Source organism: Kryptolebias marmoratus, linkage group LG6 (assembly GCF_001649575.2).
Source record: "Kryptolebias marmoratus isolate JLee-2015 linkage group LG6, ASM164957v2, whole genome shotgun sequence".
Lineage (NCBI taxonomy): Eukaryota > Metazoa > Chordata > Actinopteri > Cyprinodontiformes > Rivulidae > Kryptolebias > Kryptolebias marmoratus.
The window spans coordinates 23,259,796-23,280,613 of NC_051435.1; the positions used below are offsets into that span (position 1 = coordinate 23,259,796).

The following is a 20,818-nucleotide window of genomic DNA, read 5'->3' on the forward strand; positions in this document are numbered from 1 at the left end:
TTATGCCAGTAAAAACCATTAAAATGTTTTTAATTTTGCACCACAGTTATTTACATAGAATTCTGTGTTTTTCTGCAAATGCAAATAGCAGCAGCCGCCTAGCTGTCGTACTTCTGTTGCAGCATGGGACACTTCCTGTCAGAATATCATTGTATTTGTGACACAGTAACTGTGTAATGTGGACCTGACATCACCCATTTTATTTAACTCTGTTTGAAAGAACCACTATGAAAATTTTAAGATTGGTATTACTTAAAGTTGACAGAAATCTACTTTGGAACTGGCTCTATAGAGTTTAGGTGTTAGCTCATCAGTTCAGTCAAAAAAAAAAAAAGAAAAAGAAAATTAAACTCTTTTTCTCCAAATTTAAGATTATTAAAAGGCTATCTAAAATGTGTAAGATATTAACAATTTACAAGTTTTCTTCAAGCCTTTCTTGTAAAGATGTAAACTTTTCCTTTAAGGCTAAATCCTGAAATTCTTGGAACTGAAAGAACTTTCCAGCTGTTTCCTCCCACAGCTCCTCTCACACTGAGGTGAATTTCTGCATGAAATATCCCTTACCTACGAGCTGCGGAGGGCCGAGGACCACCTTGTTGGGTTTGAGGATGAACTGACACTGGGTGTCCGGGGGGAGACACTGGTCCAGCAGCAGAAGTTCAGGGCAGTCTGTGGGGGTCATCGGATCCATCCCCACTCTTCCCCCGTCTCGAATGTGGCTCATCTTAATGCTGAAGGGAAACTCGTGGCCTGCATTTAAGAACAGAGTTCAGAGGTCAGAGGAGGGCTGAGGCTCTGGTATGAGTGTGTGAATCTGACATGTAGCCAAGGTAAAAAAAAAAGAAGTGATTAAAAAATAGGGCAAAGTTGGTAAAAGGCAACAAGAAATCATAAATATTGAGGAAGGGTGTCAAGAATTCAGCGTGAAGTATGAAACAAAAACTTATGGTGAAGGAATGTTGGGGAAATACCACTGTGAGGGGAAATTATGTACACTGAAACGCTCCCAGATGTTGAGTTTTTGATGCTCGCTAAGAAGCGACGCCCTGGTGTGTGCTTTTATGGCATTAATACTGACTCGGTTTTAAAAATATTTGTTCAGGTGATAAACGAAAGAGACATATATATATATATTTAAAACCAACGCTTGCGTGTGTTTATCTCGATGTAAAAAACACCCGATGTACCTCTACAACTGATTACCTTTTGGAGAGTACCTGATGCAGAATTTCTTCAAGGAACGCTGGCTCTTTGATTTCCAATTAGTTTAAGTCTAAATTCAGATGTTTGAATGTTATCCAAAGTCCTAAATCATACATTTGTCAGAGGTTTTTAAGTGTTTGTAGAAGGTAATGATGTTATTGGCTCACCAATGAGAGGGTACGGAGGATCGTCCTTACAGGAACTCACCCACAACCGGTGGTCTTTTACACTACCCTACGAAAAACGAAAAAGGTTACTTTTAATCAAAGTTTAATAAAGCAGAACCATTTCATTAATGATTACATAAACCTTCATGCCCTTTAACACCATATCGAAGCTCATGCTTACTGAAATGCCAAACTGCTGCAGGGCCATCTGGATCACATCGTCGGTGCTCTCACTGTTGTGGACTGAAAGTGTCTTGGCCTAGTGGAAACATGATGGAAATATGTGTGTTACATAAAATAACTGTACTGCTGGTGGGGCTCAACAAAAGAATCAAAAGTAAAAGTAAAAAGTGACGCGCACATAGGCACAGTTTCCAATATCCTTGGCAAATATCTTCAGAGGGATGGTCTTGGGGTCATCTCTCTCTTTTCCCTCATTTAACCGCCTGAACGTGGAAACAAAAAACAAAGAGAAGTGTTGGAATGAGGGGTTAAAAGGAAGTTTGGTCACTTTTGAAGTGATGCTGTGTCAAATAATTAGCAATAATTAATACCTTATCAACCGTGACACAGCCATAGAGCATCGAGGAGGGAGAAAGGGGCAAATGTCTTCATCCAGGCAAGGCTAAAGGCTAGCCAAACAAGTGCCTGTTTTTGTTTTTATTATTGTTATTCAGGCTTAATAAACAACTCTTTCTCACAAACGACACACCAGTGTGAAACATTAGCTAATATTGAACTTCTACACTTTTGCGTGATATCGCTAATGTAGCTTTTTTGTTTCACACCTGTATGTTATTTTGGAGATTTTTTTATAAACCTGAAAAACAAAAAACAGGCCCTTGTTTGGTTTGCCATTAGCCTTGCCTGGATGAAGACTTTTGTCTCTTTCTCCAAACTCTGTGCTCTATGGCTGAAGTTAAGACTGATAAGATACACACTATTGATAACTATTAGACAGAACACTGCTTAAAAAAATGACCAGATTCCTTTATTGTGAACATTTGATGTATTAGATAAAACTCAAAATCAATAAATCTACCACTGATGTTCATTTGCATGCAAACTCTGTCACATCAGTTAATTTAATGTCTTTAGTTTTAAGCAGTTGATCTATAACTACGATTAATATCAAGAACTTAAACAAACATTGGAGGGAGGATAACAGAAAGAGCAACAACTTACTCGTTGATGAGTGCCAACCATTTATCCTTGAGCTCTCCAGAGCTGAAGACAAATACAGACAACAGTAAAACAAAATTAAAGGCTTTCCGCCTTTTTATTTAAAGCTGTAGTTCCAAACCACAGACTTTACCTTCAGCTGTTTGTCATTACAAAAAATGTAACAGGTTTGTATAAATCTAAACCAAACGTGTGCGGAACACTGAGGCAGGTGCAAAAACACAGCATGACATAAATGACTGCACTTGTTTGTGTTGCATGTTTGAGCCTGCTGTGTGTATGTGGTTGTCTCCTGCAGTGTTACTCAGGCAATAAAAATGGGAAGTGCTGCAGTGCTGTGAGGCTTAAGGCTGAGAGTTCAGTTTGCAGTTCCCCTCTGTGATGTTCTCCTGAACTTCAGAACAATGCGTACCCTGTCAGAAACACTCCAGGATAAAAGGAGACATATTTTATCTTTGGTGGGCTTGCCATGAATAACAGAATTTGCATTATGAGAGTGATTTATGTTGCGCAAGAGGACACCAAATTACATGAAATTACTCTTCTTTGATCGAATTAAGATAAACTAGAAAAATATATCAACAATTTCATCTCATTGCAGGCATTCCTCTCCTCGGAAACCAGATGAATGTAATAATGTGTGTGTTAGAGTGAGTTCATACCTGAATGTGGCAACACAGTTGCAGGTGGGCCAGCCCATCACGAAGCTCCTTTCTGGGTTTGTGCTCCCCTCACACACTTCATCCATGCAGTTAGCCGTCCACATCTCACCCACTCGCACTTGAGCCTTTACCTTAAAATGAGTAGGAGATCTGAAAAAAAACAAAAACAAAAGGTGATGGTTTCAAAGATTTGGGACTCAAAGATGTTCATTTCTATGTCTGTTTCTCCCATGGTAGTTTATTTTGAAAGGATTATCAAGTGGAAACAATGGTCACAGGTGAGCCCAACTTCACTGCTAGATTACATGCATTCCCCTCCATGTTGATCCATTGGACCAGTGAAAATGAAGGAATATAAAGATCCCCGGCTAGCAGAATTAGCAGCATAAGGGTTTCAGCTGCAAGACTTCGGGTGAGAAAACTTTAATTCACCACAAGTCCCAACTGTGTGGGCATGTTTTATGCAAAAACATGAAACAGTCCTAAATCATAAAGCAGCAGCTCAGAACAGTGCTTAAGACTGCTTTTCTGCTTTTAAAAACAGTTTGTTGTTATGCTTATTCTTGTGTTAAATATACGAAGAAAGGATGACATAAATATGATTTGATTTTATTTGATTATGTTGGAACAGTGGCTGGTAGAGAGGAAGGGTCGGTCGAATACTTGAAGAGAATTATTAGCAAATTCAAGAACTGTTTTTTACTTTAAATGCCCCTCCCTATTAATTAAATGATCTTGGTAATACAGGGATGTATTTATTTTTTGTGGTTTCCACGGACCTTACCAGGATTCCCTTGAAGGAACCTCACCACACGTCTCTAACCCACTAATATGTGGCACTTTAAACAGATGCAACTAATAAAAGATTCTGCTTTTTTCAGAGGTTAAAAAGAAACGCTGAGCAAATGTGTCTTCATTTGCCACATCTCTAATTATAGAAGCAGAAGATCCACTTGTACACATTTACTGTATAAACACTCTTATTTCATACTAATATAAAAGCAGAAAAACACACACATGTACATCATTTTCTCTCTTAGCATTGCTCTCTGCCAATCGCACGTTCCTCTAATTCACCCTATGTTCAGCCATAGTAAATTAAAACCAATTACAGTGTATATACTCTGTGTACTGAAGGGTCAGCTCCACCCGCTGGCACATGCCTCCCAGGACACACCAAAGACATCCTGGTGTCTGCAGTCAGAGGTTTCTGCGTACAGTAAGTACAAAGTCTTCATGTCTATTTATGGATGAGTGCATGCGGATCCAAAAAAAGACTATATGCTCTTTAAGTTTCTATATTTGAATGTGTGTATATGTTGTAGTTTGTGGGCATGGAGCCCATACCGCAGGCCTAAAGCAGGCGGGGGAGCTTTGATCTCAGCCAGGCGTCATATGGATTTAATTGGCTGAGAAATAATTGAACACTGGAGAAAAGTGAGAAATGGAGAAATGAAAGAAGCAGGGAGAGTCAGAATACAACTTAATACTCAGAGAAAGGTGGAAAAATCTAACAAATATATATTTCACATTGCTTAATTTTTCAATGGAATTTCTTTGTTTCTATCCTGCTTTGATTTTCTGTGTCCTCCTCACAAAAACAACCATATATCTAGATTCTCTCTGCAACTTCAGGAGGGGAACGTACTTGGCCTTAGCGACGAGCAGAGTGTCTGTGAAGAGAAAGATGTGTCTCTCCTGGGTCTGCAGGCCTGTTTTTAGCTGCGTTTGGGCGTGACCCAGGAACAGGCGCCCGGGACTCTCAGCCAGGAAGGCCTGGACCAGGGGACAGGACTCCGGGCTGACCGGCGTCAGGGAGCTCTCCCTACAAGACAAAAACAAGGCTATCACACAAAACAGACACATAAAAAGAAAATTAAACTACTGATGCTCAAAGGAGAAATCTGCCATCTTTACTCTCTCTACTCTTTATGTTTGTAATAATTGCTACCAGTAACCCTGTGTTCTCTGTCTCTCTATAGAAATTATTATTATTTTTGAGTGCATAGCTTGCAAAACAGTATTCAAGGTTGCGCACAATATTTTGATGCCCACCTTGGCCCACTTTGTACAGCCGTCCCCACATTTATGAAATAATCTACTGGACCTCACTTTTGAAATGAAGATTTGGACCAATTTATAAATTATTATTATTTCTAATCTGCGTGGTTTTTAAGACCTGGACATTCAGGGCTGTTGACTCGGGTGTTTTCTGTCAGAAGACAGCTCCCGTGCAGGTATCAAAATACAGCTCTAGTGCTCTACAAGTTATGAAAACTAATTTGAGCAGAGTTGGAGACATCTGCAAGAACTCTGCAACTATTCTGAGAGAAAATTTGTTGCACAATTTTTCTGAACATGTTCCAACTTCGAGCAACAATGCTGCAAGCCTTTGCAACTCGTGGCTAAAATGAGAACCCTCAAGGATGTTTCGAGACATTTTGGAGACTCCCTTGCGATTGTTGTCTCAGCCCTGTGAGATACTACCTTAACGTCAATAAGCTGTGGCAGCCATGTTGAATCAAGTTGGCCCCAAAAGTTAGTCAGCTGTTGAGGTATATCTAGTGATTATTTTCTGGGAGTTTCATTAAATCTGTCTAGTGGTTCATGAGATATTTTGCTAACATAAAGGCACACCAATATGGAGAATAACATGATCGACGGACTTTCATGATGACGAGTGACGACGACAACAACAAAAACATTTTCAGAACAAAGTGCTGACAAAGTAGCTACCAGGAGTAGATGAGTGAAAGTACAAGAAATCTACATAAAAATACAGAAGCAATACAGAATATTATAACAATTATCCCTGCAAAATAAAATAAATACTTTAAGCTTAATTTCAGTGTCAGGATGGAAGACAGGAATTGAGCTAAAATGGACCTATTTACTCATCTATTTAAACTAAAAATTAGACATCTGGCCTCCATGATAACCTCAGAATCCATCAGGACTTAGCTCTGAGAACAAATCAGCCTAAAAAGACAGAGTGCCAGAAAACATCATATTCATCTTGCAAATTGTGAAGAAGCTGCTTAAATCTATCAGCTAAACCTTGTTGACATTTTCCTGCTGGGCTTTATGCTTCCCACAAGATCAAATGTTCTCTTCAACTCTGCTGCTTTCACCACAAACAAACAGCACTTTTCAAGCTTTTTGACAACGTGGAAATAATGATCCAGCACCAGTCACTAAAAACACAGTGTTCATGTAGTGGTAAACCGAGCCTGGAAGGATTCTAAAAGGAGATTAAATGTCCACATAGCTTCTGGAAATTAATGGGATGGAATTTTTGCCACAATGTTTCCTGATTCCTTGCAGAAAAATAAACCCCTGGACGTTCAACATGCAGCGCAATCGTCTGGCTACAAATCATCACTGGAAAAGCCAGGCCAGCTGGAAAAATGTGTCACGTACTATTTACATGTTTCAGATCTGCACAGAGACAGCTCTGGAAAACTGAACCCAGAGGAACAACCAGGATAGAAATACCTTTATTAAAGCACTTTGTATTACTGAATCTGTATCTAAAAAAAAGGTTTTAACTGTATTTCAATAAAAACTCTTTCATCTGCAATCAGTATGCCTCAGTGATGTAAACAGAAGGATTTCTTTTAGAGGAAAAGGAAATAATTTTAGAGCTCCATCCTTTCCTGTTTATCCATCAGCACCAGATAAAAACACTTAAATGTCCACTTCTATACACATTTTCTATCTCTGTTGCTTTTATGTAGACAAACAGACAAACTTTGTATTGTAAGTACACACACCCTCCTTTTACTATGGTTTACTTTTCAGTACTTTAATGCAGAAGTCTTCAAAAATACTCAGCGACAGCAGCAGCAAAGCCTTCAACGGCTGAAAAAAAACTTTGACTCTTTCAACCACCAGCAATCATTTCAGCGACACAATGTCTGGTTACGTAATTAATTACCAAAGAAAAAGAGAACAAAATTAGATCTTGCTTTCTTTTTCTGTTTGTCTTTGTGTGTCATCCAAAACTAAATCCAAAAAGAGCTGAGAGAAATTAGTTGAACTGAACACTTGTTACCAATTAGGTCAATAAGTTTGGAAAAACAAGCTGCCCTAAATAACCAGCAACTGTGAAAGCGTGAACAGTGGGTTGAATGTGAAAGTTTGAGAAAATCTATGCTCCATGAAAACAGACAATCAAATATGACTCATCATTTTTGCTTGGTAAGCAACAGCCCATTTACTCAATTTTACATAAAACAGAACTGCAGAGAAAGGCTAAAGGCTTCAACTTTGGGACGATGCCAACAAGCACAGGATCCTATTTATACTATTGTTTGGGTCTGCAGTATTCAACTTGTGGGTCTGCAATGACACTCCAGTCCATTATGAGCTGGGCTGCCAAGGCTTTATTTAATAACAGAAAGTTTGAGTAATTTCTAATCAAGGAATTTGTGCACATTTTTGCATTTAGTATCTCGTCAAAGCAAAAGTGCTTGTTTTCTCTTCTTCTGCTGCTGGTTGCACTGACAGCAGAGGTAAAGACAAACTGGTAAATGCTGTGTATTTGACATTACACAAATCCCACAGCTGAGTAAAACGTAGATCTCAAATTGCACCAAAGTCTTTCAGAAGTAAAAAATATGATGTGGACACTCACACTGCCAAAGACTGTCCAAGCAAAAACTTACAAGTTTACAAATTAAAGCTAAAATAAAATGATTTCATGATTTTGCCATCTTGGCACCATTAAAAAAATAACATTGACTGTAACTGAACACAGTTCATTTGTGGATTCACAACCGAAAACTTAAAGCATCTTTGAAAGGAAGTACTTATTTATTTAAGTTCTCTAAATAATGTAAATAACAAACAAAAACCATTTAAATGACTATTAATTCTAAGATAAATAAAACCCAGCTAAAGGACATCAGAGAATTTTAGGGTTTAATTAAATCAAAGTAGGATTAACATCAAATTGTAAAAATCTTAAAATTATTAACAACTCGTGTCTCTGTTCCTGTCAGTGCAATCCTAGAAAACTCTCCTGTCAGAGGAACTCAGGCCCATCCACACACACACACACCCGGACAAGCTTCTTATAAAGCCTCTTTCACATCTCGTTGCTTCCCAAAAAGCCAACATCTTCCGTATTCACCACACATCCCTCCCTCCTAAATGTCAGATTGACAGCTGAGCAGACCACCCTTTGAATCTGATGGATGAACAGCTAATGTCTCTATTGTACATCATGTGATGTTGATAAATTGAGTTCCCGCCCTGCTCGCCTGTACATGGCCATCTTTGTTAAGGCATGGCTTCGTATGGAGAAATGTTGACTTTTTGGGTCACAATAAGGGGGGCCAGTGTTCAATGAACCACACAACGCGGCATACTAATGTCACAGAATGAATATTCAAGAAGCAGTGCTGCAAAATTTGCATTTATAGGTTGATGCATTTTATCTGCATAATTCACACGGTTTGATTCTGAACTGGACTCAAAATGTGTCCAGGAGAGCTCTTTGTCATTACTAAAGTTATTGGAGACAAATCTAAAGTTTAAATAGAATTGGAATGGGCCGACAGAATGAAAAACAAGGTTTTCCCTTTTTTTAAAAATTGAAAATAAAAAAAGGAAAGTCTCAGTAATGAACTCAACTGTGATCCAACAGGTTTAATTAGTGCACATGCTGAGAACAGCTGGACATACAGCTGTAGCTATGCTTCTCTCATCCTCTTTACTGTTACATGTTTAAGTGTTTCCATTTATACTTTTACTTTGTTTAAAACAACAGGTCAGATCTTTTAAAGTGAGGTTCTGTAGAAAGGGTATATTAATGTCTTACCTGTTGTAGATAGCTCTTAAAACAAATTCAGTTTGAACAAAAAAGAGCCGATAAGTCCAAGCAGGACCAAGACCAAAGTGGGTTCATGCAGTCTTAAAACACCTTTAAGCCCAAAAATGACATTTACATCACAGTCAGTTTCACATTACATTATTCTGGCAGAAATATGATCTTCCTGCTGAATTACTCCAGGCTGCAGCAGGTGGGCTACAGCTAGCTGCTGATATTTGTGCTTCCAAATAACCAGGAGGATTTATTTAAACAACAACGTGATCTGAAAATAAAAGTGTAAAGGTTGATAAAATAGCACTTTCATGAATGTCTATGAGATGTTTGAGATTGGAGGTGCTAAAGATCAATACACTGCACTTTGGTCCGCTCTCAGACGAGCTCTTAGCTCGTCCATCCGGTAAGAAATTAACAATTTCAACAAACTGAGGTCATTTAAAAAGGTGCCTGCAACAAACAGAATAATAAATGTTCAGAACCAGTCTACAAAACACCATGTTTCAAGATAGGAAATAACCTTAAAAGCCTTAAAGCTTTAGACCATTTCTTAAAGGTTTCAGTTGAAAAACATCTTGTAACTCATAACAAATCTTTAAATCTATCTGCATTTTTAGCACATTTTTTGCAACAAAACACTAACAGACCTCCTCTTTAGCACAAATGTGTAGCAACTAGAATTTTTTATAAACCAGCATTGGTTGTGTTGTCACAGCATTTGTTATAGTAAGAGTAACAATAAGCGTCTCCATGAAGGTTAAAGTTTGTTTAGTTTTTTTTTTATCAATTTGATTCATTGTGTTGCGTCCTTCATTCAAACATCATCCCAGCCATCAATGGTCAACTTGTTCAGATGAGAGGCTGTTTCAGGGCAGAAATGATGAACGGTTGATCTGCTCCATGGATAAAGCTCTGAGAAGATTGGAGTGCCTGTGCACTATTTTGTCCTTCCTTATACGCATTTGATTTGCCTACAAGGCCAAATTTGACTTCTTAGCCTTTACAGAATATGATTTTTGTGGAATTTTCCTAAAACAAACCAGAAACAGATGAAATGAAATTAAGGATGCTGCCTGTGAGGACACCATCAGCTTCTTTGTGTGAGTGCGTTGTGTCCTAGCGTCTGTGTCTGTCACCCATTGAACTTTTGTGAGTTTCTGCACACTAGAGGATTGCATCACCAGTCGTCTGTTCTGGTTCTCCAGACAAGCAGCAATTCAGAGAGAAAAGAAAGAGTGTCTGCAGACAGGCAGATTCAAGAAGACGTCACGTTACCCAACACACACCGCCCTGTACCACCTCCTCAATCACTGCTAGTTTTTCTTCACTGCAAAACCAGTGCTCAAAGTGGACGGGTACTCTCTGGTACGGCAGTACCAGCACTTCTGAATTTTCATCCTTACCACCACATTTGATCACAAACCACCACTTCTCATAATCCTGCCGGGAATCAGAATCACTGTCACCAACTGTGTGCTGCAGCTGAGTCATTTAAACTACACTACACACAGGACATTGGTTCAAAACAAAAAGTCAGGACTCCCTGTACTGCTTCTGATTGGGTTAAATATAGGTGATAAGGTGAAGCGTAACTCATGAAGAATGAGGATTAGGTAAAAGTTAGGCTCAAGGAGCCAGTCAGAGGCACAGCTGGACGAGTACTGGGAATCTGAGGACACATAAGTACCGGTAGTCTGTGTACAGGAAGGAAGATCGTTACTGTAAGGAAACAGTAAATCTGGTGGTAATTTAAGCCCAACGAGCTGCAGATGTTAGCATTAGCCTCAATTAGCCTGCTGTGTCAACTCAGGTCGCAATGCATTGTGGTCTATTTCCACCAATGTAGTGTACAACTTCTGTACACTTCTTTTGTACTATATATATATATATATCATAGATGAGAAATTACAGTGAAAATATTCAACAGCACTACAAGACGGCTGACTCACTAAACAACACTTGTTACAACTGAGGTCATTCAAAGAGCCATCTACAGCAGGTAAGATACTAATAGTTCATAACGTCCTGACACAACCCTACATTAAAACAACTAAATTATGCCTTTACAGGCTTTCCCACAGAAAAGAGGCTAAGCCCGGTGGTAGGTGGTCATTTGCCCGCTGATTGCCAGCCGACCGTGATTTAGTCAAAATAAAAGATTAAAGTTAACAGGAAAGTTGAAAATATGGCTATTTATTATGTGATATTGTAAGATATTTGTGTCAAATATTTACACAACTACAGTTTTACAAAAAGGGACTTTTGAAATACTTTTTTAAACAAATACAATTAAATCAAAAAATAATAATTATAATATTAATAAATAATTGATTGCACCTAATTTGAATCCTAATTTAAGACACACTTACAAATAAATTAAATTAACATAAATGAAAAAGTGCAAACAAGGCACCAACACACGTCTCACGTAAAGACCAATGAATAACAACAGAGAACTCTGAAAAACAGAGAGATGCTGTACTGTACTGTGCATATCTAATGCTGAATATAGTAGCATATTTTACTGTTAAACAAGGATAATATTTTCACTAAGCACAAAACATGCTTACCATATTCAGTCTTGTAAAGCCACCAGCTGAATTTCAGCTCAACTAACCATTTTTAGTTAAACCCGCTCGTTCGATGTTTATTACTGTGGCTACGATGACCTGCTAACTCCAGGTAGCTGAAGGTGGCTCGGCCTCAGGGCTCATTAGAGTCCCGCAGGGCTCCGCGAACAGCGCGCGGTGTGGGCGTTTATACTTGGCACTTACGTGGGTGCAGTATTCTCCAAAAAGACAGGGGACAGCACGCTACATAACCAGTGGAAATACGGTAAAAAGAGAGCAGATGGTTGTCACATCAAATATGGCTGCACGTATTCAGGAAGAAGAGCTGTTGTGTTTCTGGCTGTGATACAGAGAGAATGTTTAAACTTAAAGCATTCAGATTGACTTTCATTGATTTATTTGCTTTAGTTGTGATTCGCCCATCATAGAACTAATATTTCTATAAACACTCCTTTTTATCGGCTGCAGCAGTAATTTCCTTCCATGAGTTTTGAACCGTTTAATTATCTTTGTGATCTCCCATAGAGGGACCATATAAATGCTGATACAGGTGAACCTGAAATCGTCCATTATGAATGGAGCGCGGCACGCGATCCGCGAAGTTACAATAGGTGCACAACCACACGATGTGACACCGCGCGGGACCTTTGTGCAGGGGCGGGGACAGCGTGATTGCGTCACTTTTGCCATGCGAGGGTACGCGCGGTGAGGTAGATAAAGGTAGCAGTTTTGGGGGTGCGGGTGAGAAAAAACGTGAATAAAAAATGACGTATTTATATTAAACAGGCCTGGCGACCCGCCAGGCTTATAATACGCTGGGGGAAACCCTGATTTAATTTCCAAACACAACTAAATTAAAAATGTTGAATTTAAAGTAAATTTTAGAAAAAGAAGGCGCAAATAAAGTAACCAGCTTCTGATGATTTGAGACTGGCTCGTTTTTCTGCTCTTTGAAGATGTTTTTTTTTTAAGCAGAACTCTTAGAGCTAAAACTTCATAAATCAAAAAAAAAAAAAATGGACATTTGGTTTCTTGTGCTGTAACTTAAATTTTAAAAATATATTGTTTCTATTTTTTTTTTTAGTAAAACAAATGCGCTTAAAAAAATGAGGTTAAAAAGCTTTGTAATCTTTGGAAGAACCAGTCAGTTTTCTGATCACAAATCTTACTGAATAAATTCAAATGAGTAAATTTTATCTGTGGGCACACTATTCACTAAACGTACACAAACAAATGAGTGCCGCCTCAAGAAAAAACATCTAATTCAGTGAAGGTTACCACTATCGCCTGATTTTTAAAAAGTCAAACTCACGGCTCCGTCTTTACACTGCTTCACTTTCCTGTTTCCACCTGACTTCTCATTTTGTCCAAAATTTTTTCCATGAATGCAAAACAGACGGCTGTCACTGACTGACACGGGGCTCTCTGTAAACCAGAAGAACCACAAACACAGTGGTAAACACACAGAATGAGGTCAGAATACTGACACTCTTCTCTTTTTTATGCCATAAAGGAGAAGTAATGAGGGCACACAAGCCAAACGGGGAACATTATTAAAACCAGGAACTGATGCGTGATTCTGCAGCACTGCATGTCCTCAAGTAGAGAAAAAAAAATCTGTTTTTGTTTTATCAAAGTGCTTATTGGAAGTTAGGACTCGGGTTTCAGGGTACAGTAACAAGATTACATTGTTGTTCTAGAAAAAAAACCAAGGTGTGTTTTATCCATCAGCGCTTTTTTTTTTTTAGTATTTTTAATTTACATATCTTTGTGGTGACTCTATGGCCAGTGGCGAGTGAGAGTGTCAGCTAGTCATGTGTTCTTGTGTTTTATGGTGCAGCTCATTTCCTTTGTGACATATACATTTCATTCCCTGAGGAGGAAGAGGAGGGGGAGGAGGAGGCTTTTTTTGTCCTGTTTGCTCTAATAATCTGCTGCGATGTAAGCCTGAAGGATGAGGTTACACTCCTGGATCAGCGTACATGTGTGAGGAGGTGATCTAAGTGGATAAGCTCAGGTCCAGAGACCCTTTCTAAACCTCTCAACCTGATGGAAAAGACAGAGCAGAGAGAAAGGGTGAAGGTTTGAAACATAAAAGAGAAAAAAGTACAAACTGTATAAAAATAGTTTGTAAGTGAAATGTGAGTATCAGAGCCATAGCTATAACAGATCTCAATTTGCAAAAAAAAAAAAAAAAGATAATAAATGGAAATAACATGGCTGATACATTACTGAGGTCATAAAGAATTATGGCTATAACTCACTAGATTAATTTGACTTTTTTACCATCCAAATTTACATACTTTGGAGTGAAAAATGTGACTCAATGTGTGTGATTCTTTTGGTCATGTTCTTTAATGCAGTTTAGAATTTGCATACACTGTAAAAAGGGTTATTTAGAAGCAAGATTTTAGGTCGGTTTTGACGATGTATTAATGAAATGATGAAAAGGTACTCATTGAAATGTCATGCAAACTGGTAAAAAAAAAATTAAAAAGTCACCAAGTAAGAAAGGAAATTTACACTTTTTTTTTTCCTCATATCAATGATTAATGTGTCCTTAAATCCATATAACAATGAACGTCTGCAAACTACCACGTACATTTATTTACCTACAGAAACAGCCGAAGTGACTGAAAACAGGTCAACAATGGTGGTGTCAATGCAAGAGACGTTTGCTGGCAAAATGGGTCCCAATGAGAAATTTTTAATACCGAGTTGTTTTTATTTTCAAATTCTTCAACTCAAAACCTTCAAAATTATACATAGTTTGTTAAAATTCAGTGATTTATCACCTGGACTGGAAACAAGCTAGTTTGCAGGTTTGAAAACTCTATTTTATTGGTCTGGAGTGACGTCATCGGGAATTCCAGCCCTCTATTTAAAAAAGGGGGAATCCCCGAGTTTCACAATGACACCTAACATTGTACGAAGGGATTTCCTGGCGCTACGGCAGCCAGCAGAGAAAAATGGTCAATTTCAAAGGAAATTAAAAAGATTAAAATTTAAAAGATAATTTTTGAAGACAAAACTGTTAAAGGTAGATTACAAAGATTATATGGAGTCATTTTTATGAAAATTTCAATTACAGCAAAAATCAACATTTTTACGTTTTGTGCACTGCAGTTTGAGCTCGTTAGGACTCATTTTCACATTTATGCTCTGATTTGTTGAGTTTTGCCCGTGTTTGAATGCCGAGCTCTGTCTTTATGGCGCTCCACTGCCCTGCTTGATCCCTGATATTTATTCTTGACAGCAGCCTCACAAAGTTGTTCTTCTTTCATGTTTAACAACAGATTCACACTGATATTTCCACCTTCTCCGAGATTATACCATTGTTTTTTCCTTTGTCCTTCAGTCATAAACCATTCTTCATGCAATTCTATGCTGGATTTGAGACATTCATCTATGCATTTTTAAGCTGCTTGCAGGAAGCTGGTGCTTATCTCCAGCAGTCATTGGACAGTAGTTCACCCTGGACAGGTCGCCAGATTTGAGATTGTTTTAACAGAGACCATTTTTAAGGAATCAATGATTTCTTTCAACAAAATAACAACAATTTAATTGTTTTTAATATATACTGTACCCCCAACAGGCCAAAGAAGTGATAGTAAAATGGTCATTTAAGCTCAAAGTAATGTTTTGGTTCAGTCAGTCAATACAGTTAACTAAAATGACAATTTCAATTAAAATATGTATTTAAGATAAAACATTAGATATTTAGCAATATAAGTAAGCCTTATAATATTTTAAATAAAGCATTTTAAATAAAATATGTTAGATAATACAGTACATTTCTAAATTTTCACTCAAATGTTTGTTGAAATGCTAAAATATCATGAAACCGGGCGTTTGTTTTGTTCAAGGTTATCATGCAGTCAGAACTTCAGCCTAGTTTTACAGTGTACAATCAAGACAAGTGGATATTGGGTTGTTACATGACTCCACCAGTCTAACCAGGTCAGTGCTGCTCTCCTAAATTCTGATCTTAACCTTGAATCTCGCTCTCAGATTGCCATATTACGATAAAGGAGGGACAATTTTGAAACACAGAAAGTATTCAAACCCTATAAAAACAGTTCAATTCCAGAAAAAAAATATACATATTTTTGGTACTTTTCCTCCTGACTGACTGGGGTTCACTTGGATGAGGAGCCCACTGATGATGCAATGATGTTGAAGCCACTGCCAGGAACTGCTGGAACTACTGATTTATCCATTTTAGCTGCATAAATGTGGCTTCAGGGTTTATATGGCTTTTATGAAATGGCCTCAAAAGCACGCATATACTCTCCAAAACCTAACAACAAATTTATAACAATAACTGCCTGCTTTCCAAAACAGAATTAAATAAAAACACATGTATAAAAAATAATAATAATAATAATCCCCATCAGCCATCATCATTATTTTCATGACCTCTATGTCCTGATCTAACCAGGATTATCTTCCATCTCTCTGCTGGTAGCTCCCCCTGCTAACACACAAGTCCGGATATTAATAAACACCTCACACACCTCCTGATGTGATGTCAAAGGTTAAAGGTGACAGTTGAGAGTGTCAAGTCCTGGCTCCACATATACTCTTCCGCTTCACACACACACAGGTCAGACTTGGACAGACTAAGCGTCTCTGTCAGTCAGACTATTTGTCTTTCTGCCAAGAGTGTCTGTCTCACTCGCCCGCTGTATCTGCAAACAGAATGAGTTCAACACACACACACACACACCGCCCCACGAGAACTGACCCATTTAACAGTGCAGAGAGTTTCCTTCAGCACTGCTCTAAAAGTTAAACTTCCAGGGTTCAAGCAGGCTGCTGCCAATCCCTGTCACCCTCTCAGCGAGCAGTAAAAGCTGCCACCTCCAACATGTCAGCAGCTGGCATGAAAACCTACATTTTAAAGCCTGGAAGTGCATTAAGAACAAGCCTGCCTCCGAAGCTGGCACCAACAAAGAATTAAATACTGTATAAAAGATAAACTAAGTTTCTCCTAAATAAACATTGTGCCCAAAGGGTTTGTAATGGCTTATTTCCGACCCCCGTAAAGGAAGAGGAAGGGGTTTGAGTGATACGGGTCTGATGAAAAGGCCGATAGCTCTGGGAGAAGTAAGCATTTCAAACACCCAAGTGAAAAGGCCTCCAAGGCAAACCTTTTAACTTTTAGGCAAACATTTGAGTCTAAATTGTGAACTTGGTTGTTTAAAAGTGTGTAATCTAAATTTGAGACTCTGCTACAAAGAGGTAATGAGCTACACATCCAGATTTTCACATTTGTCTGCTGATTTCACTCTGTTTTTTTTTTCTCCATCTTTAATCTTTGTGCTTTCAGGTTTTTAAATCACCGCTTTAGTGTTTTCTGGTAAACGTTAAGCAACAAAAAAAAAAAAAAAAAAAATCATGAAAGGTTCATGAATCAATGCATCTAATACACATCAATTAAATGGCAAAGAGTTGGCAAACATTTCCACGTTAGTTTGAAAGTGTATGAGCCAAGGGACATGCATGACTTTTATATCAAGTCTGCATTTCAGGATGAATACACTGTTAGGATGCACGACGGTCCAGAAGTTAAGAGCCCCTGAGCAAACAAATGTCACACTAGATGAGTATGGACATTAGCAAAGAGGGATTTTTCATTGAGATTATTTATACGTTGTAAACTGTTTGAAAGGCATGTCATACAGGGTTAAAAAGTTATACAGACAAGCTTTTTCTGTAACGTAACATTAAGAGAATCACAGCTCTGCAGAGGAACTAAAGGCCAGCTGTAGATTTTTATGACAGCAGGTGTGTTTGCTGGTACCTGGACGCGCTTCTCGATCTCGTAAGCGCTTTGCTGATGACCAGCGATGGAGCCGACTGACGCCTCTGGGCCAGGCTCTTCATCTTCTGAGAGAGAGAGACACACACAAACAAGAGGACACGAGTCAAAGCGGGTGCCGAGTGAAAGTTGGCACCAGTGTTTTTCCTTTGCGCTTTATGACGTTTATGGAGGAGAGTCCGCAGTCAGCAGTGTGTTCAGGAAGTTGGAGAGAAAAGGGGAGGATGGGGACTGGTAGAAAAGGAGAAGTGTGGCAGCAAAGAGGGAGAAGAGGAAATGACAACACAGACAGGAAAATAAGCGACAGACGCTCCGGAGTAGTGAAATAGATCGCCTGATGGCTGCTCAATCTTTACAATCCTCATGTATGCTCACTATAAAACAACCATATCCTGCTCCTACACAAGTATGACTGGCATCTCTGTGTCGACCACAAGCATTTCGATTCAATTTAAACTATTTACGACTTCCCAAAATCCCCCGCTGACTCACAATACAATTATATTATTTTAAAAAGCTGAAAATTCCTAAACGAGGAACACAAATAAGAAAAACACCATCCTAAGCACATTTTACAGGGATATATGGATAATATTCCTCGGTTAGCAGATTTACATGACATATGGAGGCCAAAGCCACAGGAGCCCAACCATGAAATGATGAGCATCATGGGACACCAGGCTGACGTGTCTGTCCAGAGATGAACGGCTCCCCCAGACGTCTACTTCTCTTCTAAACTCAGAATTTGGTTGGAGTTGGTCAAATGTGTGGCACTGAAGTGAGTTGCATTAGTTTTAAGTCCAAAGCTTTAAATGTGTGGAACATCAATCAGTTTCAGCAATCAGCCTCTGTTGCTAGACTCTTTAAGTCTTCTGCAGAATCAGAAACGAAGACAACAGTGAGATTAGAGACGACAGCTTGTTCTAGACGACTGTCAGGGCGCACAGCACTGCTGACAGGAACACACTCTGATGCACACGAAACACGGAGCAGACTTGTGAACTCGAGCAGCCCTGATGACTCAGGTTGAGCTCACTGTGCGGAGAAGGCGAAGAGGAGGCAGACTTAAAAAGCATCAGAAGCAGAAAACTTGTCATCCATGTCAAACAGAGCACCAAAGGAAACTGACAGTGGCGTAAAAGTTTAAAGTATATCATTCGCATGAACCTTTATTATTTTATTTTTCAGTTTGCTTGAAGATTACAAAATCCACTTTGGAAGTGGGTCCACTTGGATAAGCCATAATTAGCTCATCAGTACGGGCTAAGCAAACCCACTTCTAAAGCGAAATTTGTTGTCTTAAAACCACCCCAAAAACGTCAAAGCGGTGTGTGCACACTGTCTTTAAAAGTTTCACACCACTGTCACGTTCACATTACACAAGTATTTTGGCATAAATTCCTGTCGGATTTGACCCAAATCTGCACCAGCACGACGAAAGGTTTATGAAATAGCACTGACATGAACTGCTATGAAATCTTTGAGCCGTTTCAAGATGGCCGCAATCCGCTTTGATCCTGGCTGAACTCTTACACAAAACACTTCAAAATGGATCAAAATATCCCTGTAATGATAACAAATGCCTCAGCGGGGGGACCAATGGGACACTCTGCCCTGTTTTGGTTTAATTGTCATGATTTACAAAAGCAGAGGTCAGATAAGTCAGATTAGGTCAGAGCACAGAATATAAGAACACAGCAATAAAAGACGCTAAAGCCACATCATTTAGAGAACAGAGATATTTTTTTTTTTTTGGCTAAAATAAATTAAACCTGAGAGACGACTGAACTTGCAAAGACAATACAAGATCCAATTATTGGACACGAGTAAATATAAACAGTAGAAAGCAGAAAAAAGATGTACTGGTTAGAGGAACCACTGATAATGAATACATCATCATAACTGTCAATTTAAACAGTTTGTCATTGTGCTGAGTCCATTTATAAATTAGATGTGGGTAAACATTTTTTGTCAACATCTTCTGCGTGTTAGAAAGAAGAAATAACCTTCATAGTGTATTTTTGTCGTTGCTGTTGTTGTTGTTGTTTTTTTTAACCAATCTGGTCCTCCTCAGATGCTCCTGCCAGCTAACAGATGTAATGACGTGGTTTGAACACGCCAGGGAGGGGGGCGCTGTTTACTGCAAGTTCTCAAATCATCTGCCGGAAAATGAACCAGTTTCTGCGAAAGTCTCAATGACCTGCAGGCTGATTTCCACAGAAACTACTGCAGTGGAGAGTTTCAATTTTAAACAAACTTAGTCATGGGATATCAATGTCTTTTCCAGCCCTAAAGGTAGTGGAAAGAAGTCTCAAATTGTTTATTTATTTTACAAGAATTATTTCAGCAGGTTTGGGCTCCTGCTTGTTAAATGAACAAACCAGCAAACAGCTAATGTCAGCACATTATTCTGTAAAGATTAACCCACAATTTAACTGGAAGCTTATCAGAAATTAAAATATTACAAGCCGCTAATTAAATCTGAGGTAAACATCTCTCCAAAATAACCTTAAACCATATCCTGAGTTTCATTTTCTCATTCACACTTAAATAACTCGTGCCTTAAGCAATAGGTCAAAGGGTCTTAATAAACCAGTGAGAGATGCTGCAGGATGAACGCCCAACTAAGAAGACATTAGCGGTCAAACATGCCATAAGAGTACACAGCAAGAATAATTTAACTAATATCCTCTGCAGTTTGTGCACATTTAACAACTGAGACTTGGAGAAAATATAAGAAAAGTAACAAAAGAGATGAAACAGGTAACAGGTGAAAAGTATTCAGCCCATTTTCAAACTGGTCCCTTTACATCCAGCTTTACATGACTCTCAATGAGCGTCCCGGGACCCAAACCGGGACCAGAACCAGACCAGTACCCCACCCCCCGGGTACCTTGTTGCTGCCGTCGGGCAGCGGCTTGCTGTCTCTCGTCAGAGACTCGGACCTGTTCTGTCCCATGGTCCCCTGCTGCGGTGACATGCTGTCCATCAAGGCTGTGTGGTTCCACGGGACCAGAATATTCCCATCATCCGAGAGGTTATTCCACGGCTTTTATCCGGCGGAGAGGACAGACTCCATGGCGGGGAAGAACCGAACCGAAACAAGAGGCTGTGACCGACCGACCCGCTCGCAGAGATCCTGACTCAATCTGAGCACCGAGCTTACGGTCCTGCTGAACTGATTCAAACTGTTAGAAAGCTACAGGAAGTGAGACCGACTGTTTCCGCTGTGGTTTTCCAAAATAAAAGAGTTTGCGTTATAGTTTAGAGCAGTAGTTCCCAAAGATTTTNTGTCCTGTAAGGTGTAACAGTACACCTAAATCACAGTTATGTACCTCAATATTAGGTTACCCTTATATTGGTTTAGTAACACACACAAA

The 20,818-nt window shown here is 39.0% G+C and overlaps 1 protein-coding gene across 1 annotated transcript in view; it reads right to left on the reverse strand.

The window, feature by feature from the left end:
• LOC108244209 (rho GTPase-activating protein 20) overlaps positions 1 to 20,605 on the reverse strand; it is a 42,548-nt gene extending 21,943 nt beyond the window's left edge. Inside the window, exons 1-9 of the mRNA XM_017430186.3 lie at positions 20,332 to 20,605; positions 17,421 to 17,506; positions 4,863 to 5,039; positions 3,215 to 3,364; positions 2,556 to 2,597; positions 1,732 to 1,816; positions 1,552 to 1,629; positions 1,371 to 1,437; positions 565 to 750 (exon numbers count right to left, since the gene is read on the reverse strand). Coding sequence (XP_017285675.1) covers positions 565 to 750; positions 1,371 to 1,437; positions 1,552 to 1,629; positions 1,732 to 1,816; positions 2,556 to 2,597; positions 3,215 to 3,364; positions 4,863 to 5,039; positions 17,421 to 17,506; positions 20,332 to 20,427 — 967 coding nt within the window. The 5' untranslated portion in view covers positions 20,428 to 20,605. The remainder of the gene's footprint in view (positions 1 to 564; positions 751 to 1,370; positions 1,438 to 1,551; positions 1,630 to 1,731; positions 1,817 to 2,555; positions 2,598 to 3,214; positions 3,365 to 4,862; positions 5,040 to 17,420; positions 17,507 to 20,331) is intronic.
• Positions 20,606 to 20,818: the final 213 nt, after the last annotated feature.